This window comes from Caretta caretta, chromosome 7 (assembly GCF_965140235.1).
Source record: "Caretta caretta isolate rCarCar2 chromosome 7, rCarCar1.hap1, whole genome shotgun sequence".
NCBI classification, from domain to species: Eukaryota; Metazoa; Chordata; order Testudines; family Cheloniidae; genus Caretta; species Caretta caretta.
The window spans coordinates 73,125,657-73,149,314 of NC_134212.1; the positions used below are offsets into that span (position 1 = coordinate 73,125,657).

Genomic DNA, 23,658 nt, shown 5'->3' on the forward strand with positions numbered 1-23,658 from the left:
TAACTGGGCAAGTGGGTAGACAGAATAGTTTAATATCTGGAATGCTTCATGGTAGAGGTGGAATTTAATTAACACAGACAACAAGGGGCAGATCCTTAACATGTAAATTGACATAGCTTCATTGCCTTTAACAGTGCTGTCATAATTTACACCAGCTGAAGGTCAGCTTCTATATGTATAAAATGAAAAGAGATCCTTTCTGTTTTGAGTAGTTGACTTGTGTGAAACAACTTACAGAAGGGGGAAAACAGACTGTGCCATTAATATGCAATTTATCAAATCTCAATTGCAGATCCCAATTTTGTTCCACTGCCAGCTAATCATACAGAAGGACTGGAAGATGGAGAAGCATTCTCAAGCAAAAGTATGTTCCTGAACTTAACTCACTGCTTCACTTCATCTCTTTAATCTCATAAAAACAGATGTATACAATGAGAGGAAGGACTTTTCAGCAGCTGTATACATGCTCTGTATGGACAATAGCTGTCTATATAGTGAATTTGCTTGCTTTGGGAAAGCCTTTCCCCTTCAGTTGGTGAGAATTCTTTAAGTGTATACATCTTGTTTGTGTTAACCCTGTATAACATTTCTACAAATGATCATGGAAGAAGAGATCGTTTGTTCAGTATAAGATGCTCCCCGACCCTTCAGTGTAAGGGAATCCCTTTTTGTGAGCCTGTAAGTTTGTCTCAAGCTTGGCAGGATCCTGTGTCAAAGTGACCCAGATTTTCAAAATTGGGTACCCCGTTAGACTCCTTTGCCAATAGGTAGGCACCTAAATAAGTAGCCTGCTTTTTTAAAATGTACTGAACACCAGGCAGCTCCCATAGACTTTGGCACTGTACAAATAATAGAATATCAGGGATGGAAGGGACCTCAGGAGGTCATCTAGTCCAACCCCCTGCTCAAAACAGGACCAATCCCCAATTTTTGCCCCAGATCCCAAATGGCCCCCTCAAGGATTGAACTCACAACCCTGGGTTTAGCAGGCCAATGCTCAAACCACTGAGCTATCCCTCCTACATACCTGCCCTGAAGTGCTAACTGTCTTTTTGGTCTCTGGCTGCCCTAGACTGACTTGTAATACAAGAATACCCAGGGAAATTAAAGTAACCATTCTACAACTTTGTATCAAATGAGATGAGATTACCAACTAATACAAACAGTTAATTCTTTCACTGTTTTGGGGATTTTAACATGAAATTGCTCATCCTCCAAGGTGAATTCTACCATTGTCAAGAAGTGGAAACCTATCGCTCAGAATACTTATCAGAAAAACAACCCATCAAAATGGTATTTTAGTCATTAATAAAATAGACCTGCCCAAGGCTCTGTTGGCATTACTATGGACTTAGTGCTGTAGAGCCCTACCTCAGTACTCTGTCCTGTCAGTCTGACCACATGTACTGGTTCCTTGTGCCTCTGAGAAATGGTGCAGTTTTTAAGTGCTATTAAATATCTCCTAACAGCTAGCTTTAGGGCAATGTTACAGCCTTGGAAGGCACTGTCCTCTCTCCAACACTGAGCTCAGCTTGCATAAATAGCTGCTGCAAGGAGAGTTGAGAGTATAAAATATTTTTAATGAAGGTGAAGTCAAATAGAGCTGGATTGAAAATATTTTCTCCCCTCCCATGAAAATTTTCACGATTTAAAAAAAGTTCCTGTTCTGCAGTGGGATGAAACAAAGACCTTTTGATATTTTTTGGGAAAAAACCTCCCCACCCCCATCCTTGAATAGCCAGTAGCCTGATGGTTAGGGTTCTAAGATAGGATGTGGAAGACCCAGGTTCAAATCCTGGCCAAGCAGCTCTTCTATTCTCTTCCCCCCGCCCTCCAGTTTTGACCAGAAATTCTATCTTGGACCTGAGAAACATTCCCAATTAAAAACTGTTTTTTGTCAAAAAATTCCCAACCAGCTCTCCAATTATGTGTGATTTGTAGGTAGACCAACTTTGCTTTCCTTTTAGGGTACATCTGGCACTGCAGTTAGGTGGTGTGATTCCCAGCTTGGATAGACATACATACGCTATCCCTGCTTGAACTAGTATGTTAAAATAGCAGGATGGCTGTGATAGCATGGGCACCTAGATTGAGCTGCTGCCTGTGAAGCTGTGGCCATACTGTTATTTTAGTGTGCTAGCTTGACCATATACATCTTCCTGAGCTGGGAATCACATCGTCCAGTTGCAGTGTAGCTGTAACCTTAGGCAACTGACTTGAAAGCTCTTATTCTGCAAGAGATGCTTATGGTGTGGCGGAGGGCTGTCATTATAATACGCCCATTGAAATAACTGGGACTACACGTTTACGTGAGCTTATATGTCATGTCCCCAAAAGCCTTTTGTTTATAGAGTCACTGGAAGACTCAAGGATGAATTAAATCTTTACTCAGTGAGTAAGGAATACAGGAGTTGGTACAGAGCCTGCACCCGGTTGGGGTGCACTTTTCACACTGTTGATTGCTGGATATTGTGTGGCTGATCACTTTCTTTCATTTTGCAATTAGTGTTGACATCACTGCAGGCAAAAGAAATTATGAAAACTATTCAGCATCATAAGGGACTTCTGGAAGATCTTCAGAATGATATTCATCAGTCAGCCGGAGATTTACAGAATCTACTTGAAAACAACATTACCACCATGACGTTAAAACTGAACCTGAGTAAATCTGGTGAGAGGATTGGCACAGATACATCAGTGTTCAAGCTGGCATTGTAGATTCATATATACCAGAAAGAAAATCTAGAAACTAGAACCTGGTATTCTGTAGGGCTTTACTTCAATTTTTAGGGTGTATCTGCACTCCAGAGATATGATTGCAGCATGTGGAGACATACTTGTGTTAGCTTTGATTGAACTATCTCAAACTATAGCACTGAAGTTTTGGCGGCACAGACTAGATGCTTGAGTACAGACCCAATGTCCCCGGCAGGTTTGTCCACAGTTTCATTGCTAATGGTACTTGTGCTAGTTAGATCAAAGGTCACTAAAAAGGTATACTATATATCTATATATAAAGGTATATCTACATATGCTGCAATCACACCTCTGATTAAAAAATGGACTTGCTTAGAGTGAGCCAAATCCAGATATGGGGTAAATGAGAGCAATTCCCCTGGAAGTCGCTGAGTCAAATTACCCTGTGACAAATTGGGGTGTAAAGTGGGTGTAAACCATAGCATAGTTTAAATTGAATTTATTTGGCATAACTTAATGTAATTTACATGCCACAATGGCTGAAGAATGAGTATCAGGAAAAGCAATTCACTGTGTAAGAGAAAGCAGGCTCCTTACATTTACTTGTTAATTTCTTTTCCCGTTGTGCCCTTCACCTTCCTCCCTTTACTGTGTAAGTTTTTGCACAGCCATTGCACACACATTATACTGAATTCAAGATTGGTGGAAGTTACATAAGAGTGAGTGTCTGAATTCTCCAAACCAGCCTGTACTCCATACATACTTTTCACTGCTGAATTTGGCCTACTAGTGAACCATGGGTTCTGAGATCCTGGTTCCTTAATGAGAAAGGATCAGTGTTTGAGTTGGTTACCATCAAGTACAGAGAAGATATCACATACCGTTATAGGTAACTTTGCAGATGCTGCCTAGGCCCAGTGTAATATTTAAGTTTGAGTATCCCTTTGTGTTTGTTATTAAAGTCATTTTAGGTTATTCTGTCCCTAAATTTTCAGATTTCAGTGTGTTGTACAATTTTGTATTTGATATAGTTGCATGGTAAGTATCAGAGGGGAAGGCATTATGGAATTGTGGGATACACATAGTAACTTGTGGGGGCATTGCTAAAATGGCCAGTTGAGAAATTATCATCATAAATTCAGAGTTAACATGCTTCTTAGATGAACAGGGGCACTTCACACTTCTCAGAGCTATTGTTTCAAAGTGGCTGCAGGCTCAGAAAGACAACACTGTATTGACTTATGCTCAGTTTAAATGAGAAGATTATTTTTCCAACCATAAGTAAGGCTATGTTTTAGTCACGGGTATTTTTAGTAAAAGTCATGGGCAGTAAACAAAAATTCACGGTCCGTGACCTGTCCATGACTTGTACTATATACCCCTAACTAAAACTAGGGTGCTCTCGGGTAGGGGTTAGCCAGGGGTGCTGCGAATGCTCTGAGGGGGAGGGTGGTCAGGGACTCCCACTTGGTATTGGGGGGTCAGGATTGGTAGGGCAAGCAACCTCCCTACCCAGGTCCACATGGTTCCCCGGAAGCGCTGACATGTCCCTCTACTCCTAGGTGGAGGCACAGCCAGGGGGATCCGCACACTGCCCCCACCCCAAGTGGGACATGGTGCCACTTTCAGGGAGCCCTCCGACATAAGTGCCATGCATAACCCTCACCCCATCTCTCACCCCAAGCTCCTGCCCCAGCCCTGAGCCCCCTCCTACTCCCAAAATCCTGCTGCTGCGGGGGGAAGGGGGGGACACAGTGGCCCAAGACTGCCCCTGCAGTGGTCAGTGCAGCTGGCCATGGGGCTGCCTGAGCTGCTTCCAGTCAGCTGCACTAGCCACTGCAAAAGTCGTGGAGGTCTGAGAAAGTCACAGAATCCTTGACCTCTGTGACAGACTCACAGCCTTAGACATAAGTATTACAAGCTTAATTCTCTTTTAAAGGAAAGTTTAGATTTTGGGGGGATATTGTGGCAGTCACCACAGAAAAACACTTAGCCAGTGACCTGGAGGTACTTGTCCAAATCTGGTCCCAGCCTGGAAAGGTTTATTTTCCCAAAATGTCATTTAAATTTTTCCTTTTAGTTTTATAGGAATATTTTTCTTAGATTGTGTGTTGTACGATTTAATTCTGTGTTACAGAACTGCCTGAAAGGCTCCTTCAGCAAATGTTGTTTCCCCATGTGGAGAGTTTCCTGAGGGAACATTTTAACCCAATGTGGGCAAGCTTCAATAAAAGCTTACAGAACCTCTCCAGCATGGTAAGAAACTTGTCCAAGGATGTGGAGGCCAATAAAAAAAGCATAGAGAAATTCCAAGAAAGCACCGTGCCCAAGAAGGAATTCCAGGAGCTAGGAACTAAGTTTGAATCAAAAGTTCAAGAAAATGTAGTGAGAGTGGACCAGCTGAAAAGCGAAATAGGCAATCATCTACACATGCAGCAGACTATCATTCACTATAATCTCACCATGATCAAGGCAGATACTGATATGAAGCTCAAGAGGTATCATAAGATACAGCAGTCCCATTTATTAGCTTTGAATAGTAGCATGACAGACATGAAACAAGAAAAAGAAAACCTTGAAGATGAACTTGAGACTTTGAACAGAAACTTAACAGGACTCTCTTTATATTGTGGCAACAAAGATGAAGCTACCTGGCTATCCATCAAGCAACTCAATGAGACCCTGATAGGGCATGCAAAGCAACTTAAAGAACTGTACATGGAGTCAGATGTGGCCTTTGAGGATATTACTGTTTTAGATAAATGGGTTAAGGATTTAAAAGCCAAGTCAAAGCATGAATCAGAGGAGTTTAGAGTAGCCTTAATGGAGAAATCACTTATTATTGAAGAGAACAAAGAATCTCTGCAAAGACAGATATTGGAGCTGAACTATACCCTCTCAAATCTTCAAGAAAGCCACTGGGATCTATTGAAGTACATGAGAGAGTGCAATTGTGAGAAAATATCTTCTGACATTGACATACTGGAAGAAGATCAAAAGAATATCACCCATTCCCTAGAGAATATCCAGCTAAACTTAAAGGAAGTGCAACACCTAGAGACGTCTTCCAAGGATCTCTTGAGGAGTGAAATTGAAGAGCTGTCCACGGCTATTCATTCTATCCATCAGTCTCTTGGTTATCAACAAGACCAAAGCAGACAACTGATGGACAGCATGTCTCATCTTAAATCACAGATTAAGATTTTGTCAGAAGATATTGGCTTCCTGAAGAAGAAAGATGAGGAAATTCACGGCCACATCAAGTATCTCAATAGTTCTTTCAATTCTCTTTTGGAAGATGCAATGCGACATGAAACAGCACTAGAGGCCTTGTTGGGAGCAGAAATTATGGAGGTCTTGTCTGAAGAAAACCCTAACACCTTAATATCATCAGTAGCTCAACTGCAAGAAGCTCTCAGACACACCTCAGATAAACTCAAAGAGCAAAATGTGACTTTAGAATCCCTTACAAAAAGATTTAATTTCCTGGAGATGGGTCGTGAGAGTAACCATGATATTCAGAATGTCCCTGAACATCCCGAACATAAAAAGCAAACAAAACACACTCTGGAGGAAGTCAGGAGCCCACACAGCAATGTAGAACATATGGAGCCTAACCATGAGGCTTCCAGGGATGACAGTGTGGATAATCCAGCATATAATGATATCATGACTCTAAAAAAAGAGATCAAACATCTAAGTATGGACATTAAGAGGCATCAGTCATGGAGGGACGATAACAATAACTGCTGCAATCATACTGTAGTAAATCTAGTGGAACCTCTCAGCATTTCAGTGGAGATTCTGAGGGCAGATTTAGCAATCACCAAACAGAGTTTTGAGGACCATCTACAGATTTTTCAAAAACTATTTGGAAGGACTGAAGAATTAGTTGCCTCAAACATAAGTCTGGACATTACAAAGATTCAGTCAATGATGACCAAAAAGATGAGGAGGCAGCAAAAAGGTCATGAGAAGCAAAAAAGGAGAGACAAGAAACAGACTGCTGAGAACAGAGAACACATGCAAACTATAAATGGAAGAAATAAACTAGTGGCTGAGCTTTTGGAAAAAGGTACGTTCTCCCCCTCCCCATGCTGTAGCTTGTTTCTGAGCCTCACAGCACACTTCAGGTGCATGGTATATATAGTGTGGGAGCTGGTCAGTGTCTCAATACAATCCAAGATTTGACATTGCATTTGGCTCCTTGGCTGGTATAAAGTCAGTGGCTGGTATGAAGTGGCTGGTATAAAGTCAGTGGAGTTACAGATTTACAACAGCTGGGTAACTGGCCCTTAACATTTTAAAAGCTCCATGTTTTGCTTGCAATTGCTGATGATTACTTAAATTTTTTTTTGTTCTGAGTCAGGATGAGGCTGCTGGGTCTCCAAGCATTGGCTCAGTCTCCATCATTATTTGAGTTTGGGAGGAACAGAAAGGGCCAAATCCTGTTCATCTTGCTAACAGGAACAGGCACATTAACTTAATTGGGTAACTTGAGTAAGCAAAGTGGAAAAGCTTGGGTCCAAAGGAAGCATATGTTTAATATGCTGTACTTTATGTGTTTTAATTTCATACCTCTAGTTGATTCACCAAAACTTCCCTGTTTCTCCCCATGTAGACAAGCTCTGAATGGGACCTAAGATTCTTGTCACTTAAAATGTGTTGTTTACTGACTGCTTTTGGCACTGATTCTGTAAGTTCCTTTCTATCATGCCTCACTGCAGTGCCCTCTGCTGGTAAGAAGAATTTCTTTATAGATTCATAGACTGAGCCCAGAAGGGACCATTTCTGATAATTTAGTCTAACCTTTTGCATAGCATAGACCATAGAATTTTGCCCAGTAGTGCCTGAATCAAGACCAGAAACTTTTGATTGAGCTAGAGTATATCTTTTAAAAAGACATCCAAATCTTGATGGAGAGTCCGTCAGATCCCTAGGTAAATTATTCTAATGATTAATTACCCTCACTGTTAAAAATGTGTACCTTATTTCCAGTCTGAATTCGGCTTCCATCTATTTAATCTTGTTATTCCTTTATCTGCTAAACTAAAGATCACCATCAGAAATCTTTTCCCTGTTTATGTAGTCAGACCATCTTCAAGTCATTTCTTAAACTTCTTTTTGATAAACTACAGAGATTGTGCTTCTGAAGTCTTTTACCGCAAAGCACGTTTTCCAGACCTCAGATTATTCTTGTGTCTTTTCTGAATATTTTTCAATTTTTTAAAACATCCTTTTTAAAGTGTGGACACCAGAACTGGAGACTGTATTCCAGAAATGGTCTCACCACTGCCATATACAAAGGTAATACAAACTCCCTGCTTTAATTTGATAATCTTTTACAAGAAAAGACTTAAAATAAGGCACTGCTTTAAGATATATGGTTTGGCATTATTTTATCTAGAATTATGGAAACACCTATTGCATGTATATAGAATCACAGAAGATTAGGGTTGGAAGAGACCTCAGGAAGTCATCTAGTCCAACCCCCTGCTCAAAGCAGGGCCAATCCCAACTAAATCATCTCAGCCAGGGCTTTGTCAAGCCGGGCCTTAAAAACCTCTAAGGACGGAGATTCCACCATCTCCCTAGGTAACGCATTCCAGTGCTTCACCACCCTCCTAGTGAAATAGCTTTTCCTCATATCCAATCTAGGCCTCCCCCACTGCGACTTGAGACCATTGCTTCTTGTTTTGTCATCTGCCACCACTGAACAGCCTAGCTCCATCCTCTTTGGAACCTCCGCTCAGGTAGTTGAAGGCTGCTATCAAATCCCCCCCACTCTTCTCTTCTGCAGATTAAATAAGTCGAGTTCCCTCAGCCGCTCCTCATAAGTCATGTGCCCCAGTCCCCAATCATTTTCATTGCCCTCTGCTGGACTCTCCAATTTGTCCACATCCTTTCTGCAGTGGGGGGTCCAAAACTGGACACAATACTCCAGATGTGGCCTCACCAGTGCCAAATAGAGGGGAATAATCACTTCCGTCGATCTGCTGGCAATGCTCCTACTAATGCAACCCAATACGCTGTTAGCTTTCTTGGCAACAAGGGCACATATCCAGCTTCTCGTCCACTGTAATCCCCAGGTCCTTTTCTTTAGAACTGCCACTTAGCCAGTTGGTCCCCAGCCTGTAGCAACACATGGGATTCTTCCATCTTAAGTGCAGGACTCTGCACTTGTCCTTGTTGAACCTCATCAGATTTCTTTTAGCCCAATCCTCCAATTTCTCTAGGTCACTCTGGACCCTATCCCTACCCTCCAGCATATCTACCTCTCACCCAAGCTTAGTTGCACTCTCCGCAAGTTCGTGGATGACATCCATCCCATCATCCAGATCATTAATGAAGATGTTGAACAAAACCAGCCCCAGGACCAACCCCTGGGGCACTCCGCTTGATGCTGGGTGCCAACTAGACATCAAGCCGTTGATCACTACCTGATGATCTAGCCAGCTTTCTATCCACCTTATAGTCCATTCATCCAATCCATACTTTTTAAACTTGCTGGCAAGAATACTGTGGGAGACTGTATCAAAAGCTTTGCTAAAGTCAAGATATATTATGTCCACCGCTTTCCCCATGTCCACAGAGTCAGTTATCTCATTATAGAAGGCAATCAGGTTGGTCAGGCATGACTTGCCCTTGGTGAATCCATGCTGACTGTTCCTGATCTCCCCCATGAACTCTGGTCTTTTTATGTACTTCTACTCTATACCATACAGATTAACAGATTTCATGGGGGAGACCAGCATTTCTCTTGCTCTTGTAGCTAGATCGGCTCAGCAATGCTGATGGTAGCAAAAAACTAGTTATTTGTTTTACAGTAACACCTGGAAGCCTCAACCAAGATTGGGGCCTTACTGTGCCAGGCATTGTATAAACACACAATGAGCACACAGTTGAAACAGAGACAAAGAGTAGGAGTGGAAGCAGAGGTGCAGAGAGGTAAAGTGACTTGCCGAAAGTTTCACAGCAGAGCCAAGAATAGAACCTAGGTCTTGTGACCCACTAGTCCAGTGCTCTACCCACTAGAACATGGTGCCTCATTAAATCAAACGGAGATGATTCCTAAGACCCAAAGGAAGCAGACATAGATATAATACTGTTGAGTCATTTTGATTCCCATTGTGAGCACAATCTTATTTTAAATATTTACATTTAATAAGGTAAGTTAACACAAATATATATGTGGCAATCATAATTACAAGCTTTATTCCACTACCTACCTGTGGGGAGCTAGCACAGAAAGAGTTGCTGTATTGTAAAAACTGTTCCTCTCCCTGTGTTGTTCTAGATTCATCAGTGGCATTCTACGTTGGATTCTCTGAAGAATGGGATGAAATAAAAGCATTGAGATTTAATGAAACATACCTTAATTATGGTAACAGCTATTTCCCCGAACAGGGCTACTTCAAAGCACCTCAAAATGGTGTCTACATGTTTGTCATCAATGTGAAGTTTAGTGCAGGACCTGCACTAGGCCAGCTGGTTTTTAGCCATGGGAACAGAATGACTCTGTCAAGTACTCAGGAGTCAATTGGAAGCTCTGAGACCACTTTTGCTATGGCAGAGCTGAAGAAGGAGGAGAGAGTGTGGTTTGAACTGCTGCAGGGCTCTATAGTGAAACGTAGCCCACCTGGAACAACCATGGGTGGATTTCTAATATTTAAAACTTGAAGTGTGCCATTGTTCATTAGTCAACATTTTTCCACAGATACAGTGGACCATCAATTACTGCCTGATCTGTGATTTGTGTGCATGTAAATTCTGTTGCGTGTGTTTAACATAGCACTCTTAGATTTACCAGCACGTTCCTTTCTAGACATATTTGGTTTTTGATTACTTAAAGCATCACATAGAATTCAGAGAAATGGAATTTTATTAAGTTTCTTCTGTGTGATAAATGTCTCATGCTCTATCTCCCCTCATAGACATGATAGCAGGGCCACCTCCTCCCTCCCCACTGAATAACCTCCCAGTGGCAGCTCTAGCAATTAATTAGGCTGAAAAGCCATATTAATAAAGAATATTGCTTTAGCTATTTTTGATGCAGTTTAACATCTGTAGATGACAATCCCAAAACATCTAGCCTGCCTGCTCTCTGCAGACCACTAGTGACCTAGTGATAGTTTGTGAACCACCGAACCCAATTCAGCAAAGTGCTTAAGCATATACTTAACTTTAAGAATGTGAAGAGTCCCAGTTAATGCAATGGGATGCCTCCTGTGCTTCAAGTTACACACACAAGTAAATCTTTACAGCCTTAGATAGGCCCTGCTGTCTCAGTTTTCTAGGCACTTGGTCATGATCTAACTGAATTGTAAAGCTAATTTTAATGTGATGCTATCAAACTGATATAGGCCCAAATTTCTGTTTTAAAGGAAAAAACAGATTAAGTGATATATTGACAGTAATAAAATGTCAACAAAACATTTTTTTTAAATTTAAAATCATGCTTCTGCAGCGTTTGCAACCGAAAAGTTCCAGCACTCTGCTAATGGTACACAACAAAAAGTTAAACTGACTAATCTATTGTCATTAGCTCATTAGAATGGAATGCAAAAGGTAAGTTAGAGTTGAGGGAAATTCTGAGATTTCAAAATTTGGTTTCATCCTGAATTGGGATGAAAAGTCAAATCTCTGATTTTTACATATACTACTTCATTTTGATAAAGTCAAAATGTTTTGGCTTTTACATTATAAATATAATATATAAATCAAAATGATGAAATTGAAGTGCAACATTTCAAACTTATAAAAACAAAATGTTTAAAAAATTCTGACAAAATGGATACATCCCCCTCAAAACACAGATTTAGTCAAATCAGCATTTTCCGATGGTAAACTGTTCCATTGGAAAAATTTTGACCAGCTCTAGTTGTGAGCATTAAACTAAAGAATTACTAAAAACATGTATTGCTCTTCAAACCTTAATTTTATAGCTGACTGTGCCCTTTGCAGTGAAGATTGGATGTACCAGTTCGTAACATGTAGAATAATCACATGAAAGCATTCCTTTGCACCATTGCCTCTGCATGTTTCTTGGAATACGGCAAACCAGAAAGTTAGTAGTTTTAACTGTTTATAAATTAACTCACTGGTGGGATTGTAAACATCTCTCTGTTCTGCGGTCTCCAATACACTGAAGACTGAAAATACATCATTTATTCTGCACCTTTGACAAGTAACGTAATCTCATTTTTGTGCACAATACTGCTTGAATATTTTGAGCTGGGGGGAGGAAAGAGTACAAGAAAACCAAGATGGGGTGTGAAAGTGCAAAGGGAGACAAAAGCATCAGTGACAGGGCTGGTATCTTTTAGTTAGACCATAAAATCAGGTGACCCAGACACTTTTAATGAAGTAGATTCAAGTCTCCTTTCTATCCCACTCATCATCTCCAGCAGTGATATGGCTTAGAGAAACCAGGTAAAATCCCGGCCTCATTGAAGTCAATGGGAGCTTCGACAATGACTTCAGTTGAGTCACAATTTTACATGAGTTATTCAAAGTGTATTTGTCCACATGTACAATAAATTTTTCAGAGACATTATTGTCTATGATTGCCAAGCTTCACAGTGCCTGACATGCTTTTTAAAATTCTTAAGTATTAAAGCAAATTTTTGCTGACAGTAAAAAGTTTAATTATATTTAAGTTCTAAGGGTGGCCAAAAAACTTATACCAAAAATATAAGAGTTCTATAACTATTATTGGCAAGGGATAATATTAGTAAGGGGATAAATTAATATTCTTTAGGTTATATCAGTTATGCCAACATTTTGCCAAAAGGAGTCTCAAAACTTTAAAATATAATACCAATATGTGGCCAAAAGGCCAAATACCATGGGGGAGAAGTTACAACTGATTAATCAAAACAAAATTAAAATAATTCATCAAAAATTTCACTGAAACACAGCCTCTTCATCCTGCCTTTCAATACTATTCACAAACAAAACACAATCTCACCCTAGCCAACATTAATGCCATGTGGTAAAACAGAACAGATTAAGTATCAACCACAGTACAATAGCTACAGCTCATTAAAAACCAAAGATATTGGCAACATATCTAGGCACTTTCCAGCACTACATTTCTATGATTCTATATTTCAAGGTACCATAAATATTAGCTGTTAAAAAGGACAATTCTATTTGAGATATAAACTGCTGCTCCTTGGACTGATGAAAATGTCCAGACGGACTCAGTTTTAAGTATTATATCCCACTGGCCACTTTTGGAACCCATAGGACAAGAGTTTACTACTATAAACTTCACTCAAGTAAAAATAAAAAAATTATAATTGGCTTTCTAATTAATATTATTTGTAGGGCTGTCAAACAATTACAAAAATTAATCGAGATGAATCGTGCTCTTAAACAATAGAATACCATTTATTTAAATATTTTTGAATGTTTTTTACATTTTCAAATATATTGATTTCAATTACAACACAGAATACAAAGTGTACAGTGCTCACTTTATATTTATTTTTGATTACAAATATTTGCACTGTAAAAAACAAAAGCAACAGTATTTTCAATTCACCTAATATAAGTACTGTAGTGCATTCTCTATCATAAAGAAAAGGAGTACATGTGGCACCTTAGAGACTAACAAATTTATTTGAGCATAAGCTTTTGTAAGCTACTCAATTTGTTAGTCTCTAAGGTGCCACAAGTACTTCTTTTCTTTTTGCGAATACAGACTAACACGGCTGCTACTCTGAAACCTCTCTTTATCATGGAAGTTGAACTTACAAATGTAGAATTATGTACAAAAAAATAACTACATTCAAAAATAAAACAATATAAAACTTTAGAGCCTACAAGTCCACTCAGTCCTACTTCAGCCAATCGCTCAGACAAACACGTTTGGTTACATTTGCAGGAGAGAATGGTGCCAGCTTCTTGTTTACAATGTCACCTGAAAGTAAGAACAGGTGTTTGCTTGGCACTGTTGTAGCCGGTGTCGCAAGATATTTACATACCAGATGCGCAAAAGATTCATATGTCCCTTCATACTTCAACCACCATTCCAGAGGAGATGCATCCACGCTGATGACAGGTTCTGCTCGATAATGATGCAAAGCAGAGCGGACTGATGCAGTTTCATTTTCATCATCTGAGTCAGATGCCACCAGCAGGTCGATTTTCTGTTTTGGTGGTTTGGGTTCTGTAGTTTCCGCATCTGAGTGTTACTCTTTTAAGACTTCTAAAAGCATGCTCAACACCTTGTCCCGCTCAGATTTTGGAAGGCACTACAGATGCTTAAACCTTCGGTCAAGTGCTGTAGCTATTTTTAGAAATCTCACATTGGTACCTTTGCATTTTGTCAAATCTGCAGTGTGAGTGTTCCTAAATCAAACAACATGTACTGGGTCATCATCTGAGACTACTGTAACATGAAATATATGGCAGAATGCGGGTAAAACAGAGATGGGGACGTACAATTCTCCCCCAAGGAGTTCAGTCACAAATCTAATTAATGCACTATTTTTTTAACAAACAACATCAGCATGGAAGAATGTCCTCTGGAATGGTGTCTGAAGCATGACGGGGCATATGAATGTTTAGCATATCTGGCACGTAAATACTTTGCAACAACAGCTACAACAGTGCCATGCAAATGCCTGTTCTCACTTTCAGGAGACATTGTAAATAAGAAGCAGGCAGCATTATCTCCTGTAAATGTAAACAAACTTATCTGTCTTAGTGATCAGCTGAACAAGAAGTACGACTGAGTGGACTTGTAGGCGCAAAAGTTTTACATTGTTTTGTTTTTGAGTGCAGTCATGTATCAAAAAAAATCTACATTTGTAAGTTACACTTTCACAATAGAGATTGCAGTACAGTATTTGTATGACGTGAACTGAAAAATACTATTGCTTTTATCATTTTTACAGTGCAAATATTTGTAATAAAAATAATATAAAGTGAGCACTGTACACTTTGTATTCTGTGTTGTAATAGAAATCAATATATTTGAAAATATAGAAAAACATCCACAAATATTTAATAAATTTCAATTGGCATCTTATTGTTTAACAGTGTGATTAATCGCGATTAATTTTTGTAATAACAGTTAATTTTTTTGAGTTAATCGCATAAGTTAACTGTGATTAATTGACAGCCCTAGTTATTTGTACTGGCAATAAGAGTTTGTGTGAATTCAAAGTCAAATAGATCTTTACCTTTATAGGCAACATATACATAAAAGGTCTATCCCCAAACACAAATAATCAAGCAAAGCAGTTTATTAAAAGCTGGCTTTGTTCTTCTTCCAATACGAACCAAGGAGAAAATTTAAGAAGAAGAATACTGATTTTAGTATTGTGCCCACATTTAAGGCACTGGATGATTGACGATAGTCCACCAAACAACTTTGAGCATCACTAAGGAAGATGATTAAAGCTGTTAATTGTTAACTTATCCAATGATTTAAAGACTGAACCAAATACAGTATTTTAAAAGCAGAGAAGTACTTGGTTATGCATTAACAGTTTCCAAGGTAGTACATACTCATGAAGTCTTATAGTAATACAAAACACATTACTAATATGTACTAAAATAAGGTTATTTACTTAAAAATGATACATTGGACATAATCTGTGTACAGAAAAAAGCATTCATGGTAAACTTAAGGCACCTTTTAAATCAGATGCTGTACAAGGTACATTAGTGTGTTACATTTTAAAAGATTATTCTACACTTTTGGCATATAACAAACACAAGAATGTAATCATTCTGCTTGTTTTGCCCTTCTCTCATTTTTATTTACATCTTCTCTAAGTGAACTACAATGTTATTTTTGTATACAATATAATACATTTCATGTTGGGCATGGGTAGGTCAGAGCACAAACATTACTACAGTATGTGGACTTAATTGCATTCAAGGATAATATAGAACAAGGCAACAATTACATGAGATTTGTTGAACAAATTAAGTAAAATAGTATTTACTCCAACTTTGTGATAACTATTAAACCATGGCTACTATACTGTGAACTCCATAAAGCTCTGTATTATATAACATTATATCACCCCTACATGGGGGGTACACCCAGTGGAAGCAGGATTGTGTCCTCTGACTTCTTACAGAAGCACTGTCACAACAATGGAGAACTGCTAAATCATTTCCTATCTAACCAAAATAAAAGATAAATATTACTTCCCTTTAAACATTATTACAGTAACCAAAAAAGGTTTTTAATTTTAAACTTGTGACATTTTTACTCTTCAAATGGTTTTAGTCTGTTAATTTAATTTAAAATATAGTATGTGAAGACAATATAGCTGATTTGTATCCAAAGAATTAATTTTATAGCACATTCAGTGGTCATTTAGATGACGTCCTAAAATTTGATTCTAGGCTTACTGAGGAGGTAACAGTTAAAGATTCATTCTGCATTTTAATATCAACACTTAAAGATAATATAATTTAAAAATGTAAAGGAAATAATTAAGGAAAATATGGTACATACAAATGAAACTGACAGTTTTCCAAGATTTTAAAGTCTCGTACTTTCAAAAATATCTACCTTGAAAGCTGATTAGAGGCCTACAGAAGTTGTATATCACTTATCTAATTTGGGTTTTCAAGATACTCATTCTCAAAGAAAAATTCTAAGATAAGCAAACAGTAAAACCCAAAACGAAAGCCTGCATTCATTCCTAGAAACATCATATTCCTTTAGGAATTTACAAGTTAATCAGGAATGTAAATGTTTCCTTACTCTCACTGAATACAATGGCCTCAATTATCTCAAAGATGCAAGTTACTTTCCATCCAACTAAAGCAAGGTAGAACATGCGAGACAATACAAATCTCCATATGCAACTGCTTAATTGGTTCCAAGGCACAGACCATGTTCACAAGGCATACTCTACACATTACATTTAAAAGATATTTGCCAGGCATCCTCTCTCTCTCTCTTTTTTTAAATACTGGTTGATAAATAATTACTGAAGTAAGTTTGACCAACAAAATGAGATGATCACTCACTTCGGATGAAGGAGTCTGATACTCCTTTAAAAGGCTTTGGAATCCTTATAAGGCAACACAACTTGACTTAAGTCTGCATTAAGTACAAAAATATTTTTATTTAATACATTTGCTAAGATTAATGTCAAGATTTTAAGAAATGGGTATCTAAAGCTATGAGCCTAAACTCATATTTAGGCCCCGATTTTGCAAGTTACTTCACATAGGACTTAAGCACGTGCTTAAGTGCTTTACTGAATTAGGGCCTTAATTTACTGATTTTCAGAAGTACTGAGCACCTACCAGCTCTCAATTGAGCCAATGAAATACTCAGGATTTGAGACTATAAGGCCTTTTATTGAGGTGCCTAAAACAGATTTTGGAGCCCAACTAGGCAACCACTTTTTAGAATTTAGGTGTAAGTCCCCCTCCACCTCTTCCTTCCTCCTCCCCCAAACCCAACAGAAAACCCAGCTCAGTGGATTTACTTTATGTAAAAGTGTTTTCTGTAAAGCCTTTTAAAGTGTTAAGGTATTTATTCAGAGTATGTCTAAACTACAATTAAAAACCCATGGCTGGTCCATGCCAGCTGACTCAGGCTAAGGGGTTGTTTAACTGCAGTGTAGACATTCAGGCTCAGGCTGGCACCTGGGCTCTAGGACTCTGCGAGGTGGGAGGGTCCCTGAGCTCAGACTGCAGCCCGAACTCAAACATCTATAGTGCAATTAAACAGCCCCTTAGCCTGAGCCCCAGGAGCCTGAGTCATCTGGCATGGGCCAGCCACAGGTGTCTAATTGCAATGTAGACATACCCTCAGTATCACCAACATTTTGCCTTGCAAAAACTTAAGCAATAAATATTTGGGATGGGAGGGAAATCAATGAATAATTAAAAATGGTGTTTCATTTTTACATTTCTGTCGCTTTATTTAGACTACCACCAACTGTTTTCCTTAAAGACTTCAGAAAAATCATGTCAAGATTAAACGTCAGCAAACAAATTGTAGCTAATAAAGATGTATAATTCACATGGCACTTTATTGGATTAAGTTAAAAAAAACCTCCAAGTTCTGAAAGAGCAAGCCTATGGGACATGTGCATAAACATTTCCCTTTTTATTGTTAAAAACCCAGGGTGGTGGGTGGGTGGAAGCAACTTATTCTAAATTATTGATTTCATTACTCATGCCAAATATTTTTCAACTACCTGTGCTACTTTTGGGGGAATTCTACGTCACTGCGCATGCGCAGAATTCATGGTCCCCGCAGATTTCTTTGCTTCCCTACAGAAAAATGACTTCTGACGGGGAAGTAAAGGGAAGCCGCAAGAGCAGTCACATGCCCCTCCCCAGAAATGCAGGCACGCTAGTTTGAGTGCCCAGAGCAGCCGATAGAGATGTAAATCACAGCTGGGGTGGGAGGGCTGGGCAGTCATGTGTGAGAGAGAAAGATACACTCTGTCCCTCTCGTTCGCTATTGCGGAATGCTCAGTGTGAAGGGGCAGGGCTTTGAGGTGTTTCTGAGAAGACAGGTGTGGGGCAGGCTCTGTTCCCACAGGCAGAGTAGAAAGTAGCAGCCTGCCTGCTTAGTGAATTGTTCCCATTGTTCTTAGTAAATTCCCCAGGAGTATAAAACAGGTGTAAAAAATTTACGGCTCCTTTATATTCCCAAAGTGGTGTAAAGAAGCCTTATTGTAAAGGACAGTATGGCCTTATAAATGTTTATGGTGCTTTAGTGATTAGAACTGGTCTAAATTTTTTGACTGAAAAATTTTCCTATGAAAATGGGCTCTATGAACTGTTTCTACTGACCTTCCTGGAGATGGCCAGTAGCCAATATAAATTGTGAGTGTGAGCCCTCACTTGCTCTTCAGTTGCCTGTGATGTAACACTGAGCATATGGCTGCATATATTTGTTGATTAATAATTAGAAGTAAAGGGTCAATACTAGCTACATTACTACTAGACATTGCGGGCTTGGGGATTTCCTCCAATGCTCCCCACTCCCATTCTCCATCCATTGTATTGTAGTTTAAATAAATTACCAAAATAATTGAAACCAGCGTGATTATATTGCGTTATATTAACAAATAAAATATGCAGAATTTTGCACAGTTTTAAAATAGTGTGTGCAGAATTTTTAATTTTTTGGCACAGAACTCCCCCAGGAGCACTGGGCAAACTAATGCACAAAAACATGCTTAACAACTTGAGCCTCATCTTATATCTTTCTTGACAATGGACGGAAAAATTTTTTAAAGCCCTTTTTTTCATAAGAATTGTGGCACACTATTGTCTACTGCTGTCTTCAAATAAGTTAAAATTATATTTGACACACCCAGGAATTGTTCAACCAGAATACATATTAATACTTAAAGGCTTTAATGAACAAAAGTAATGACTTTATTTTAAAAAAGAAATGTCCCCTGAAATAACTAGTTTTCTATAAAATATGTAGCATTGTTAAATAACGTCTGTACATCACAACAGAAAATAAAAAATTCTGCAGTCTTTTGCCTGACCACTTACTTTTTGCAAACTATGGAACAGAAGTGAAAAAACCCAGTGTTAGATAGTTATTTGCAGTTGTTCACAAATGCATATTGGAACTTCATTAAGTTACATTTTCTATTGTATTTTCAAAGGACATTTTAACACAATTTCAAAGCAGTCTCCATGTACCCATTTTAAGACGACAGATAATTTATCAAAAATCTTAATATGAAATCACTATGTCTGACGAATGTCAACATTTTTCCAAAAATTTTTCCCCCTCCAAATCTGAGCTATAGCATGTGTGTGCACATTTACCTATGACCAGGTGTTTTAAAATAGAGCACATTACACACTATATAAATACCTTCCCTTTTTAAAATTATCTAGAACAAGGTTACAGTACAAGGTTAGAGGCACTTAAATTAGGTTTAACTGAACTGTTCCAATATTGTGTTTTTAATCTTCAGCAAGATTCACAGCATTGGAGTTTAAACTTGAGTTATGTTGCTTTTTCTGACTTCAAACTGATAGTGACAAAATTAATGGTATATAACTAATGGCCCAACTTTACACTAACCATTTTAGTTTTTTTGGCCTTTTATACAAACCTGTCTTGATCAACCAAAAAAACAGCAGAAATTTGATTTCCTGTGCAAGCCAAATGGCTTTCATATAACTAGCCAGTCACTGCAGTACAGAATCATACGCACAGCACTGCGTATTATACAGAAACCCTTGACCAAATCCTGCAGCAATGTTAATTTATTGTACCTCCATTAAAACACCTTTCAATCCCATTTCTCCCATACCCAACAACACACATCCGATTCAGTTGAAAATACTCACTGATTTACCATTCGTCAGTGACGATTTTCAGGAATGACAGTATTTGATTATGTTTTTTCATTGTGTCCTCTAGATGGCCCAGCTCTAAGATCTTCAGCAGTAACGATGCTGTTAAGGTGATCTAGCTCAGAATCTCCCTTGCCTGCCTCATGCATGTCAGTCAGCTTCAGTGGTTCATCTCAGTTCCCCAGGTCTTGGATGACACTGTATTCTCTCAGTTTCCTAGCTGCCCAGCCTGCACTTCTGTGAGTGGGCCCTATCTGCAAACTGGACTCCAGCTCTGGCTCTCAGACCTCCCCTCCTGTCTGGTTCTATAGAATAGTGAAAGGAGCATGCAATGCAATCCATTTAATTCCCTCTCATGGGGAAAGACGTAAAGCATGAAGCAGCTGCAGACAGGTCCCAGCAGGGCAGAGAGGCAAAACAGAAAGCCAAAGGTCTGGTTGCTGCAAAATGGTGCAGTCTACAACAAAAATGCTGACTTCTGTGGTGCCTCGAAAAAAGCCAAATTCCACAACCACACAATCATGGAGCATACTGGGCCCCAAGTGAGATGACTGAGGCAGATCACACCTCTCAGTCACTGTTTCAGGCTCTTCGCAGACTCAGGGCTTGTCTCCACAGCAAGGCAATGCACACTAGAGAAGTGTGATTTCTATGAAGTGCACTTATGTGCTGCACACTTACTGGCCTGCAACAACCCTGCTGGCATGCACTAAAAAGTTTCCTAGTGCATGTTAACAAGCAGCATGTATATGAAGCACCCTAGGGGAACTTATAGTGTGTGCCAGCAGGGTCTACATGGATCAGTCAGTATACTTTAGAAATCACACCCCTCTAGTGTATGCATTGCTGCACCGTGTAGACAAGCCCTCAGATGGATATTGGTTTACACTGTTCACATTTCTGAGGTTCTCTTTGCAACCTAAACAGCACAGAAACGTAATTATTTCAACATGAAAATTGAGATTCTGGAGCACAATTCTGTGTCGAGGGATGAATTCTGTGGCAAATCCTGTAACTGTGGAATCAGGGAACATACGGGGCCCTGACCATAAGTCTTTCTGTGAATTTAAATGATCTATCCCAAATGGCAGTCAAAGAATCCTGGCACACACATAAAAGACCCATAAAAGGCATAGGAACTGTTAAACTGAGTAGTATCTCAAACAGATTCCTAACCTACAGGCTATTTCAAAAAGACTTGGTATGAACCAACTAGGTTTTTATCAGGTAGAAGGCAAAAAGCTTATATTTCTCCATCTCTGTTGAATCCATTTAGCTTCTTAAGGCTTTCACAGAAAGCACTGTACTCTGAACATGCAATTTAGTACCCAGAGTTTCACTGGAGACTCACTAAGTGTGACTGAAGTCTCAATGCAGCTTAAAACAAAAATGATACGCATATTTAAAACAAGGCTGTCCATATATGTAGCATGTAGTGTACAGAGACTTTCAGCATTATATTCTACAAAGTACTGAAAGATTTAATATTAGCAGCCTGTAAAAGTAAGATGAGGAAGTGGACTGAATCTCAGTTGCTTCTTCTTCCCACTTAGTTCCCACCCTTATCAGGGTGAAAAGTTCTAGGAGTCCAACTCTGCTCCTCAGTACTATATTATTCTGTCAGATCTTTACATCTTGTGATTCAACCATCTTGGCAAGTGTCTTCTTGATCCTCAAAGCTGTAAGTCTAGAGGCAGGATTGTGGGCCCAGCATTCAGACATTAACTTCAACACTGCTCTTAAACACTGGAAATTAAAAAACAAAAGGATACCATTGTAAACAATAATGACTGACAGTTGAAATGGTACAAGTTTTAAGAAGGACTCTGGTGAAGCACGTAGGCCAAAAAGCTTAATTTTTTTTCAATATTCTGTTGATTTATTTACAATATCCTTTGTCAATTATTTCACCTGAATAAAGTAACATTGATATCTCCAACACTGATCTGATTTAGAAAGTGTACCTTAGTTACAATGCAACAACAAACTGGTGCTCTTTCTTTTGTTTTTAAGAGCTCAGGATTCTTTTCAATTTCAATTTACTGCCTGAATTCAAAAATGGAAGAGGACTATAAAGTTTCAGTGGGTCAGGCTAACATCCTATAGCAGAGTAATGAGGTGTCATACGGTGTATCCGATGTTTCTCACCAGAGGGAAGGTTGGCATGACAAAAGGTCTGATTGGGTGACAAGTGAACTGGGAGAAATTAGGGCATTTCCAAAAGAAATGAACAATCTCTGACAGGGTGGGAAAAGTAGTAATATAGCATGCATATAGCTGTTATTTGAAGCAGGTAGATTATATTACTTATCTTCCAACATCAATAATATCCATTTAAAGACCATATATTCCGGTTTAATCCATAATTACATAGAATGATAAAAAACCTTGCACCTCTTGGGAGAATGTTTATTACATAGTAATGCTGAATTGACAATAAAATATATGCATTTTTTAATCTTGATCACAGTGTAAGGTAATTCACACCAATTTGGGAAAATGTGTGACAGTCTTCAAATAGTAAACATTTGAAGACTGCCAACAGTCTTTGGAACCCTACCTTAAAAGGTTTACTCAATTTCAAGCACTTTGAAAATAAATGCAGAATTTTGAACACAAATTTGTGTGCCTCTTAAACAGCAAATTAATGTAACAGGGATGGCCAAACTGCGCCTCGTGAGCTGCATGCGGCTCTTTTACAGTTAAAGTGTGGCTGAAGGAGCCCACCAAAACTGGAGGGGTGTGTGTGAAGGACTTCTGCACTGCAGCAGCGTGGTGGGGCTAGAGGCTTCTGCCAGAAATGACTGGTGCCTGCTGAGAGTATGGGGGGTGTGTGTGTGTGTGTGTCCACAATAAAGGTTCCCCTGCTCCCAACAGCTTGAGTCATGCGGCATGCCCTCCTTCCTACCTTCAGTGGCACATTCCAGCAGATCCTAGGTACTAGCTCCATGTGGAGAGGAAACAGCAAACAGCTGGGAGCTGTAGGAAAGGGCCACTGCTTTAGCTCCATGAGGAGAGACAGCAGAAAAAGCCGCAGCTCTCTCTGCAGCTCCCAGCTGTTTGTCACTGCCTCTCCCCATGCCTCCAGCTCCCAGCTTGCCGGCTCCAGCAGCTGCTGTGCAGAGAGGGGACCCGATGACACCATATGCCCAAGCAGGGCCAGCAAATCATGGCAAAAATCTGGGGGGGGCACGTAAGCCCAGGTGCGCCCCCCTCCATCTTCTCTGGCTTCTGCCCAGAGGGGAGGGGTGGTGGTCTCGGGGCTTCAGTCCCACGTGACTTGCCTGCCAGTGTTCAGGGCTTCAATATATAGCAGCATATCTGAACTAGCACTACTTTCATACTAAACATTGGAAATTATGTAGCATGAGCTACTGTGACCCTTAATAAATGGGCATTTTAATCCCATTATTATTTCACCTTCTTCTGGGATACTGACCCTAGAATATCACTAATTCTCCTAAAAAAGAAAAGGAGTACTTGTGGCACCTTAGAGAATAACAAATTTATTTGAGCATATGCTTTTGTGAGCTACAGCTCACTTCATTGGATGCATGCAGTGGAAAATACACTGGGGAGATTTTATATACACAGAGAACATGAAACAATGGGTGTTACCATACACACTGT

At 39.3% G+C, this 23,658-nt stretch overlaps 2 protein-coding genes across 4 annotated transcripts in view; one reads left to right on the forward strand and one right to left on the reverse strand.

Annotated features, from left to right (window-relative positions):
* The window catches only part of MMRN2 (multimerin 2), a 53,336-nt gene extending 41,060 nt beyond the window's left edge, over positions 1 to 12,276 (forward strand). Inside the window, exons 4-7 of the mRNA XM_048858863.2 lie at positions 293 to 364; positions 2,507 to 2,671; positions 4,835 to 6,772; positions 9,995 to 12,276. Coding sequence (XP_048714820.2) covers positions 293 to 364; positions 2,507 to 2,671; positions 4,835 to 6,772; positions 9,995 to 10,377 — 2,558 coding nt within the window. The 3' untranslated portion in view covers positions 10,378 to 12,276. The remainder of the gene's footprint in view (positions 1 to 292; positions 365 to 2,506; positions 2,672 to 4,834; positions 6,773 to 9,994) is intronic.
* A 2,982-nt stretch (positions 12,277 to 15,258) lies between these two features.
* The window catches only part of BMPR1A (bone morphogenetic protein receptor type 1A), a 177,104-nt gene continuing 168,704 nt past the window's right edge, over positions 15,259 to 23,658 (reverse strand). For all 3 annotated transcript variants that reach the window (XM_048856774.2, XM_048856776.2, XM_048856777.2), the window contains one exon: positions 15,259 to 21,774. In XM_048856774.2, the coding sequence (XP_048712731.2) occupies positions 21,649 to 21,774 (126 nt within the window). In that variant the 3' untranslated portion in view covers positions 15,259 to 21,648. The remainder of the gene's footprint in view (positions 21,775 to 23,658) is intronic.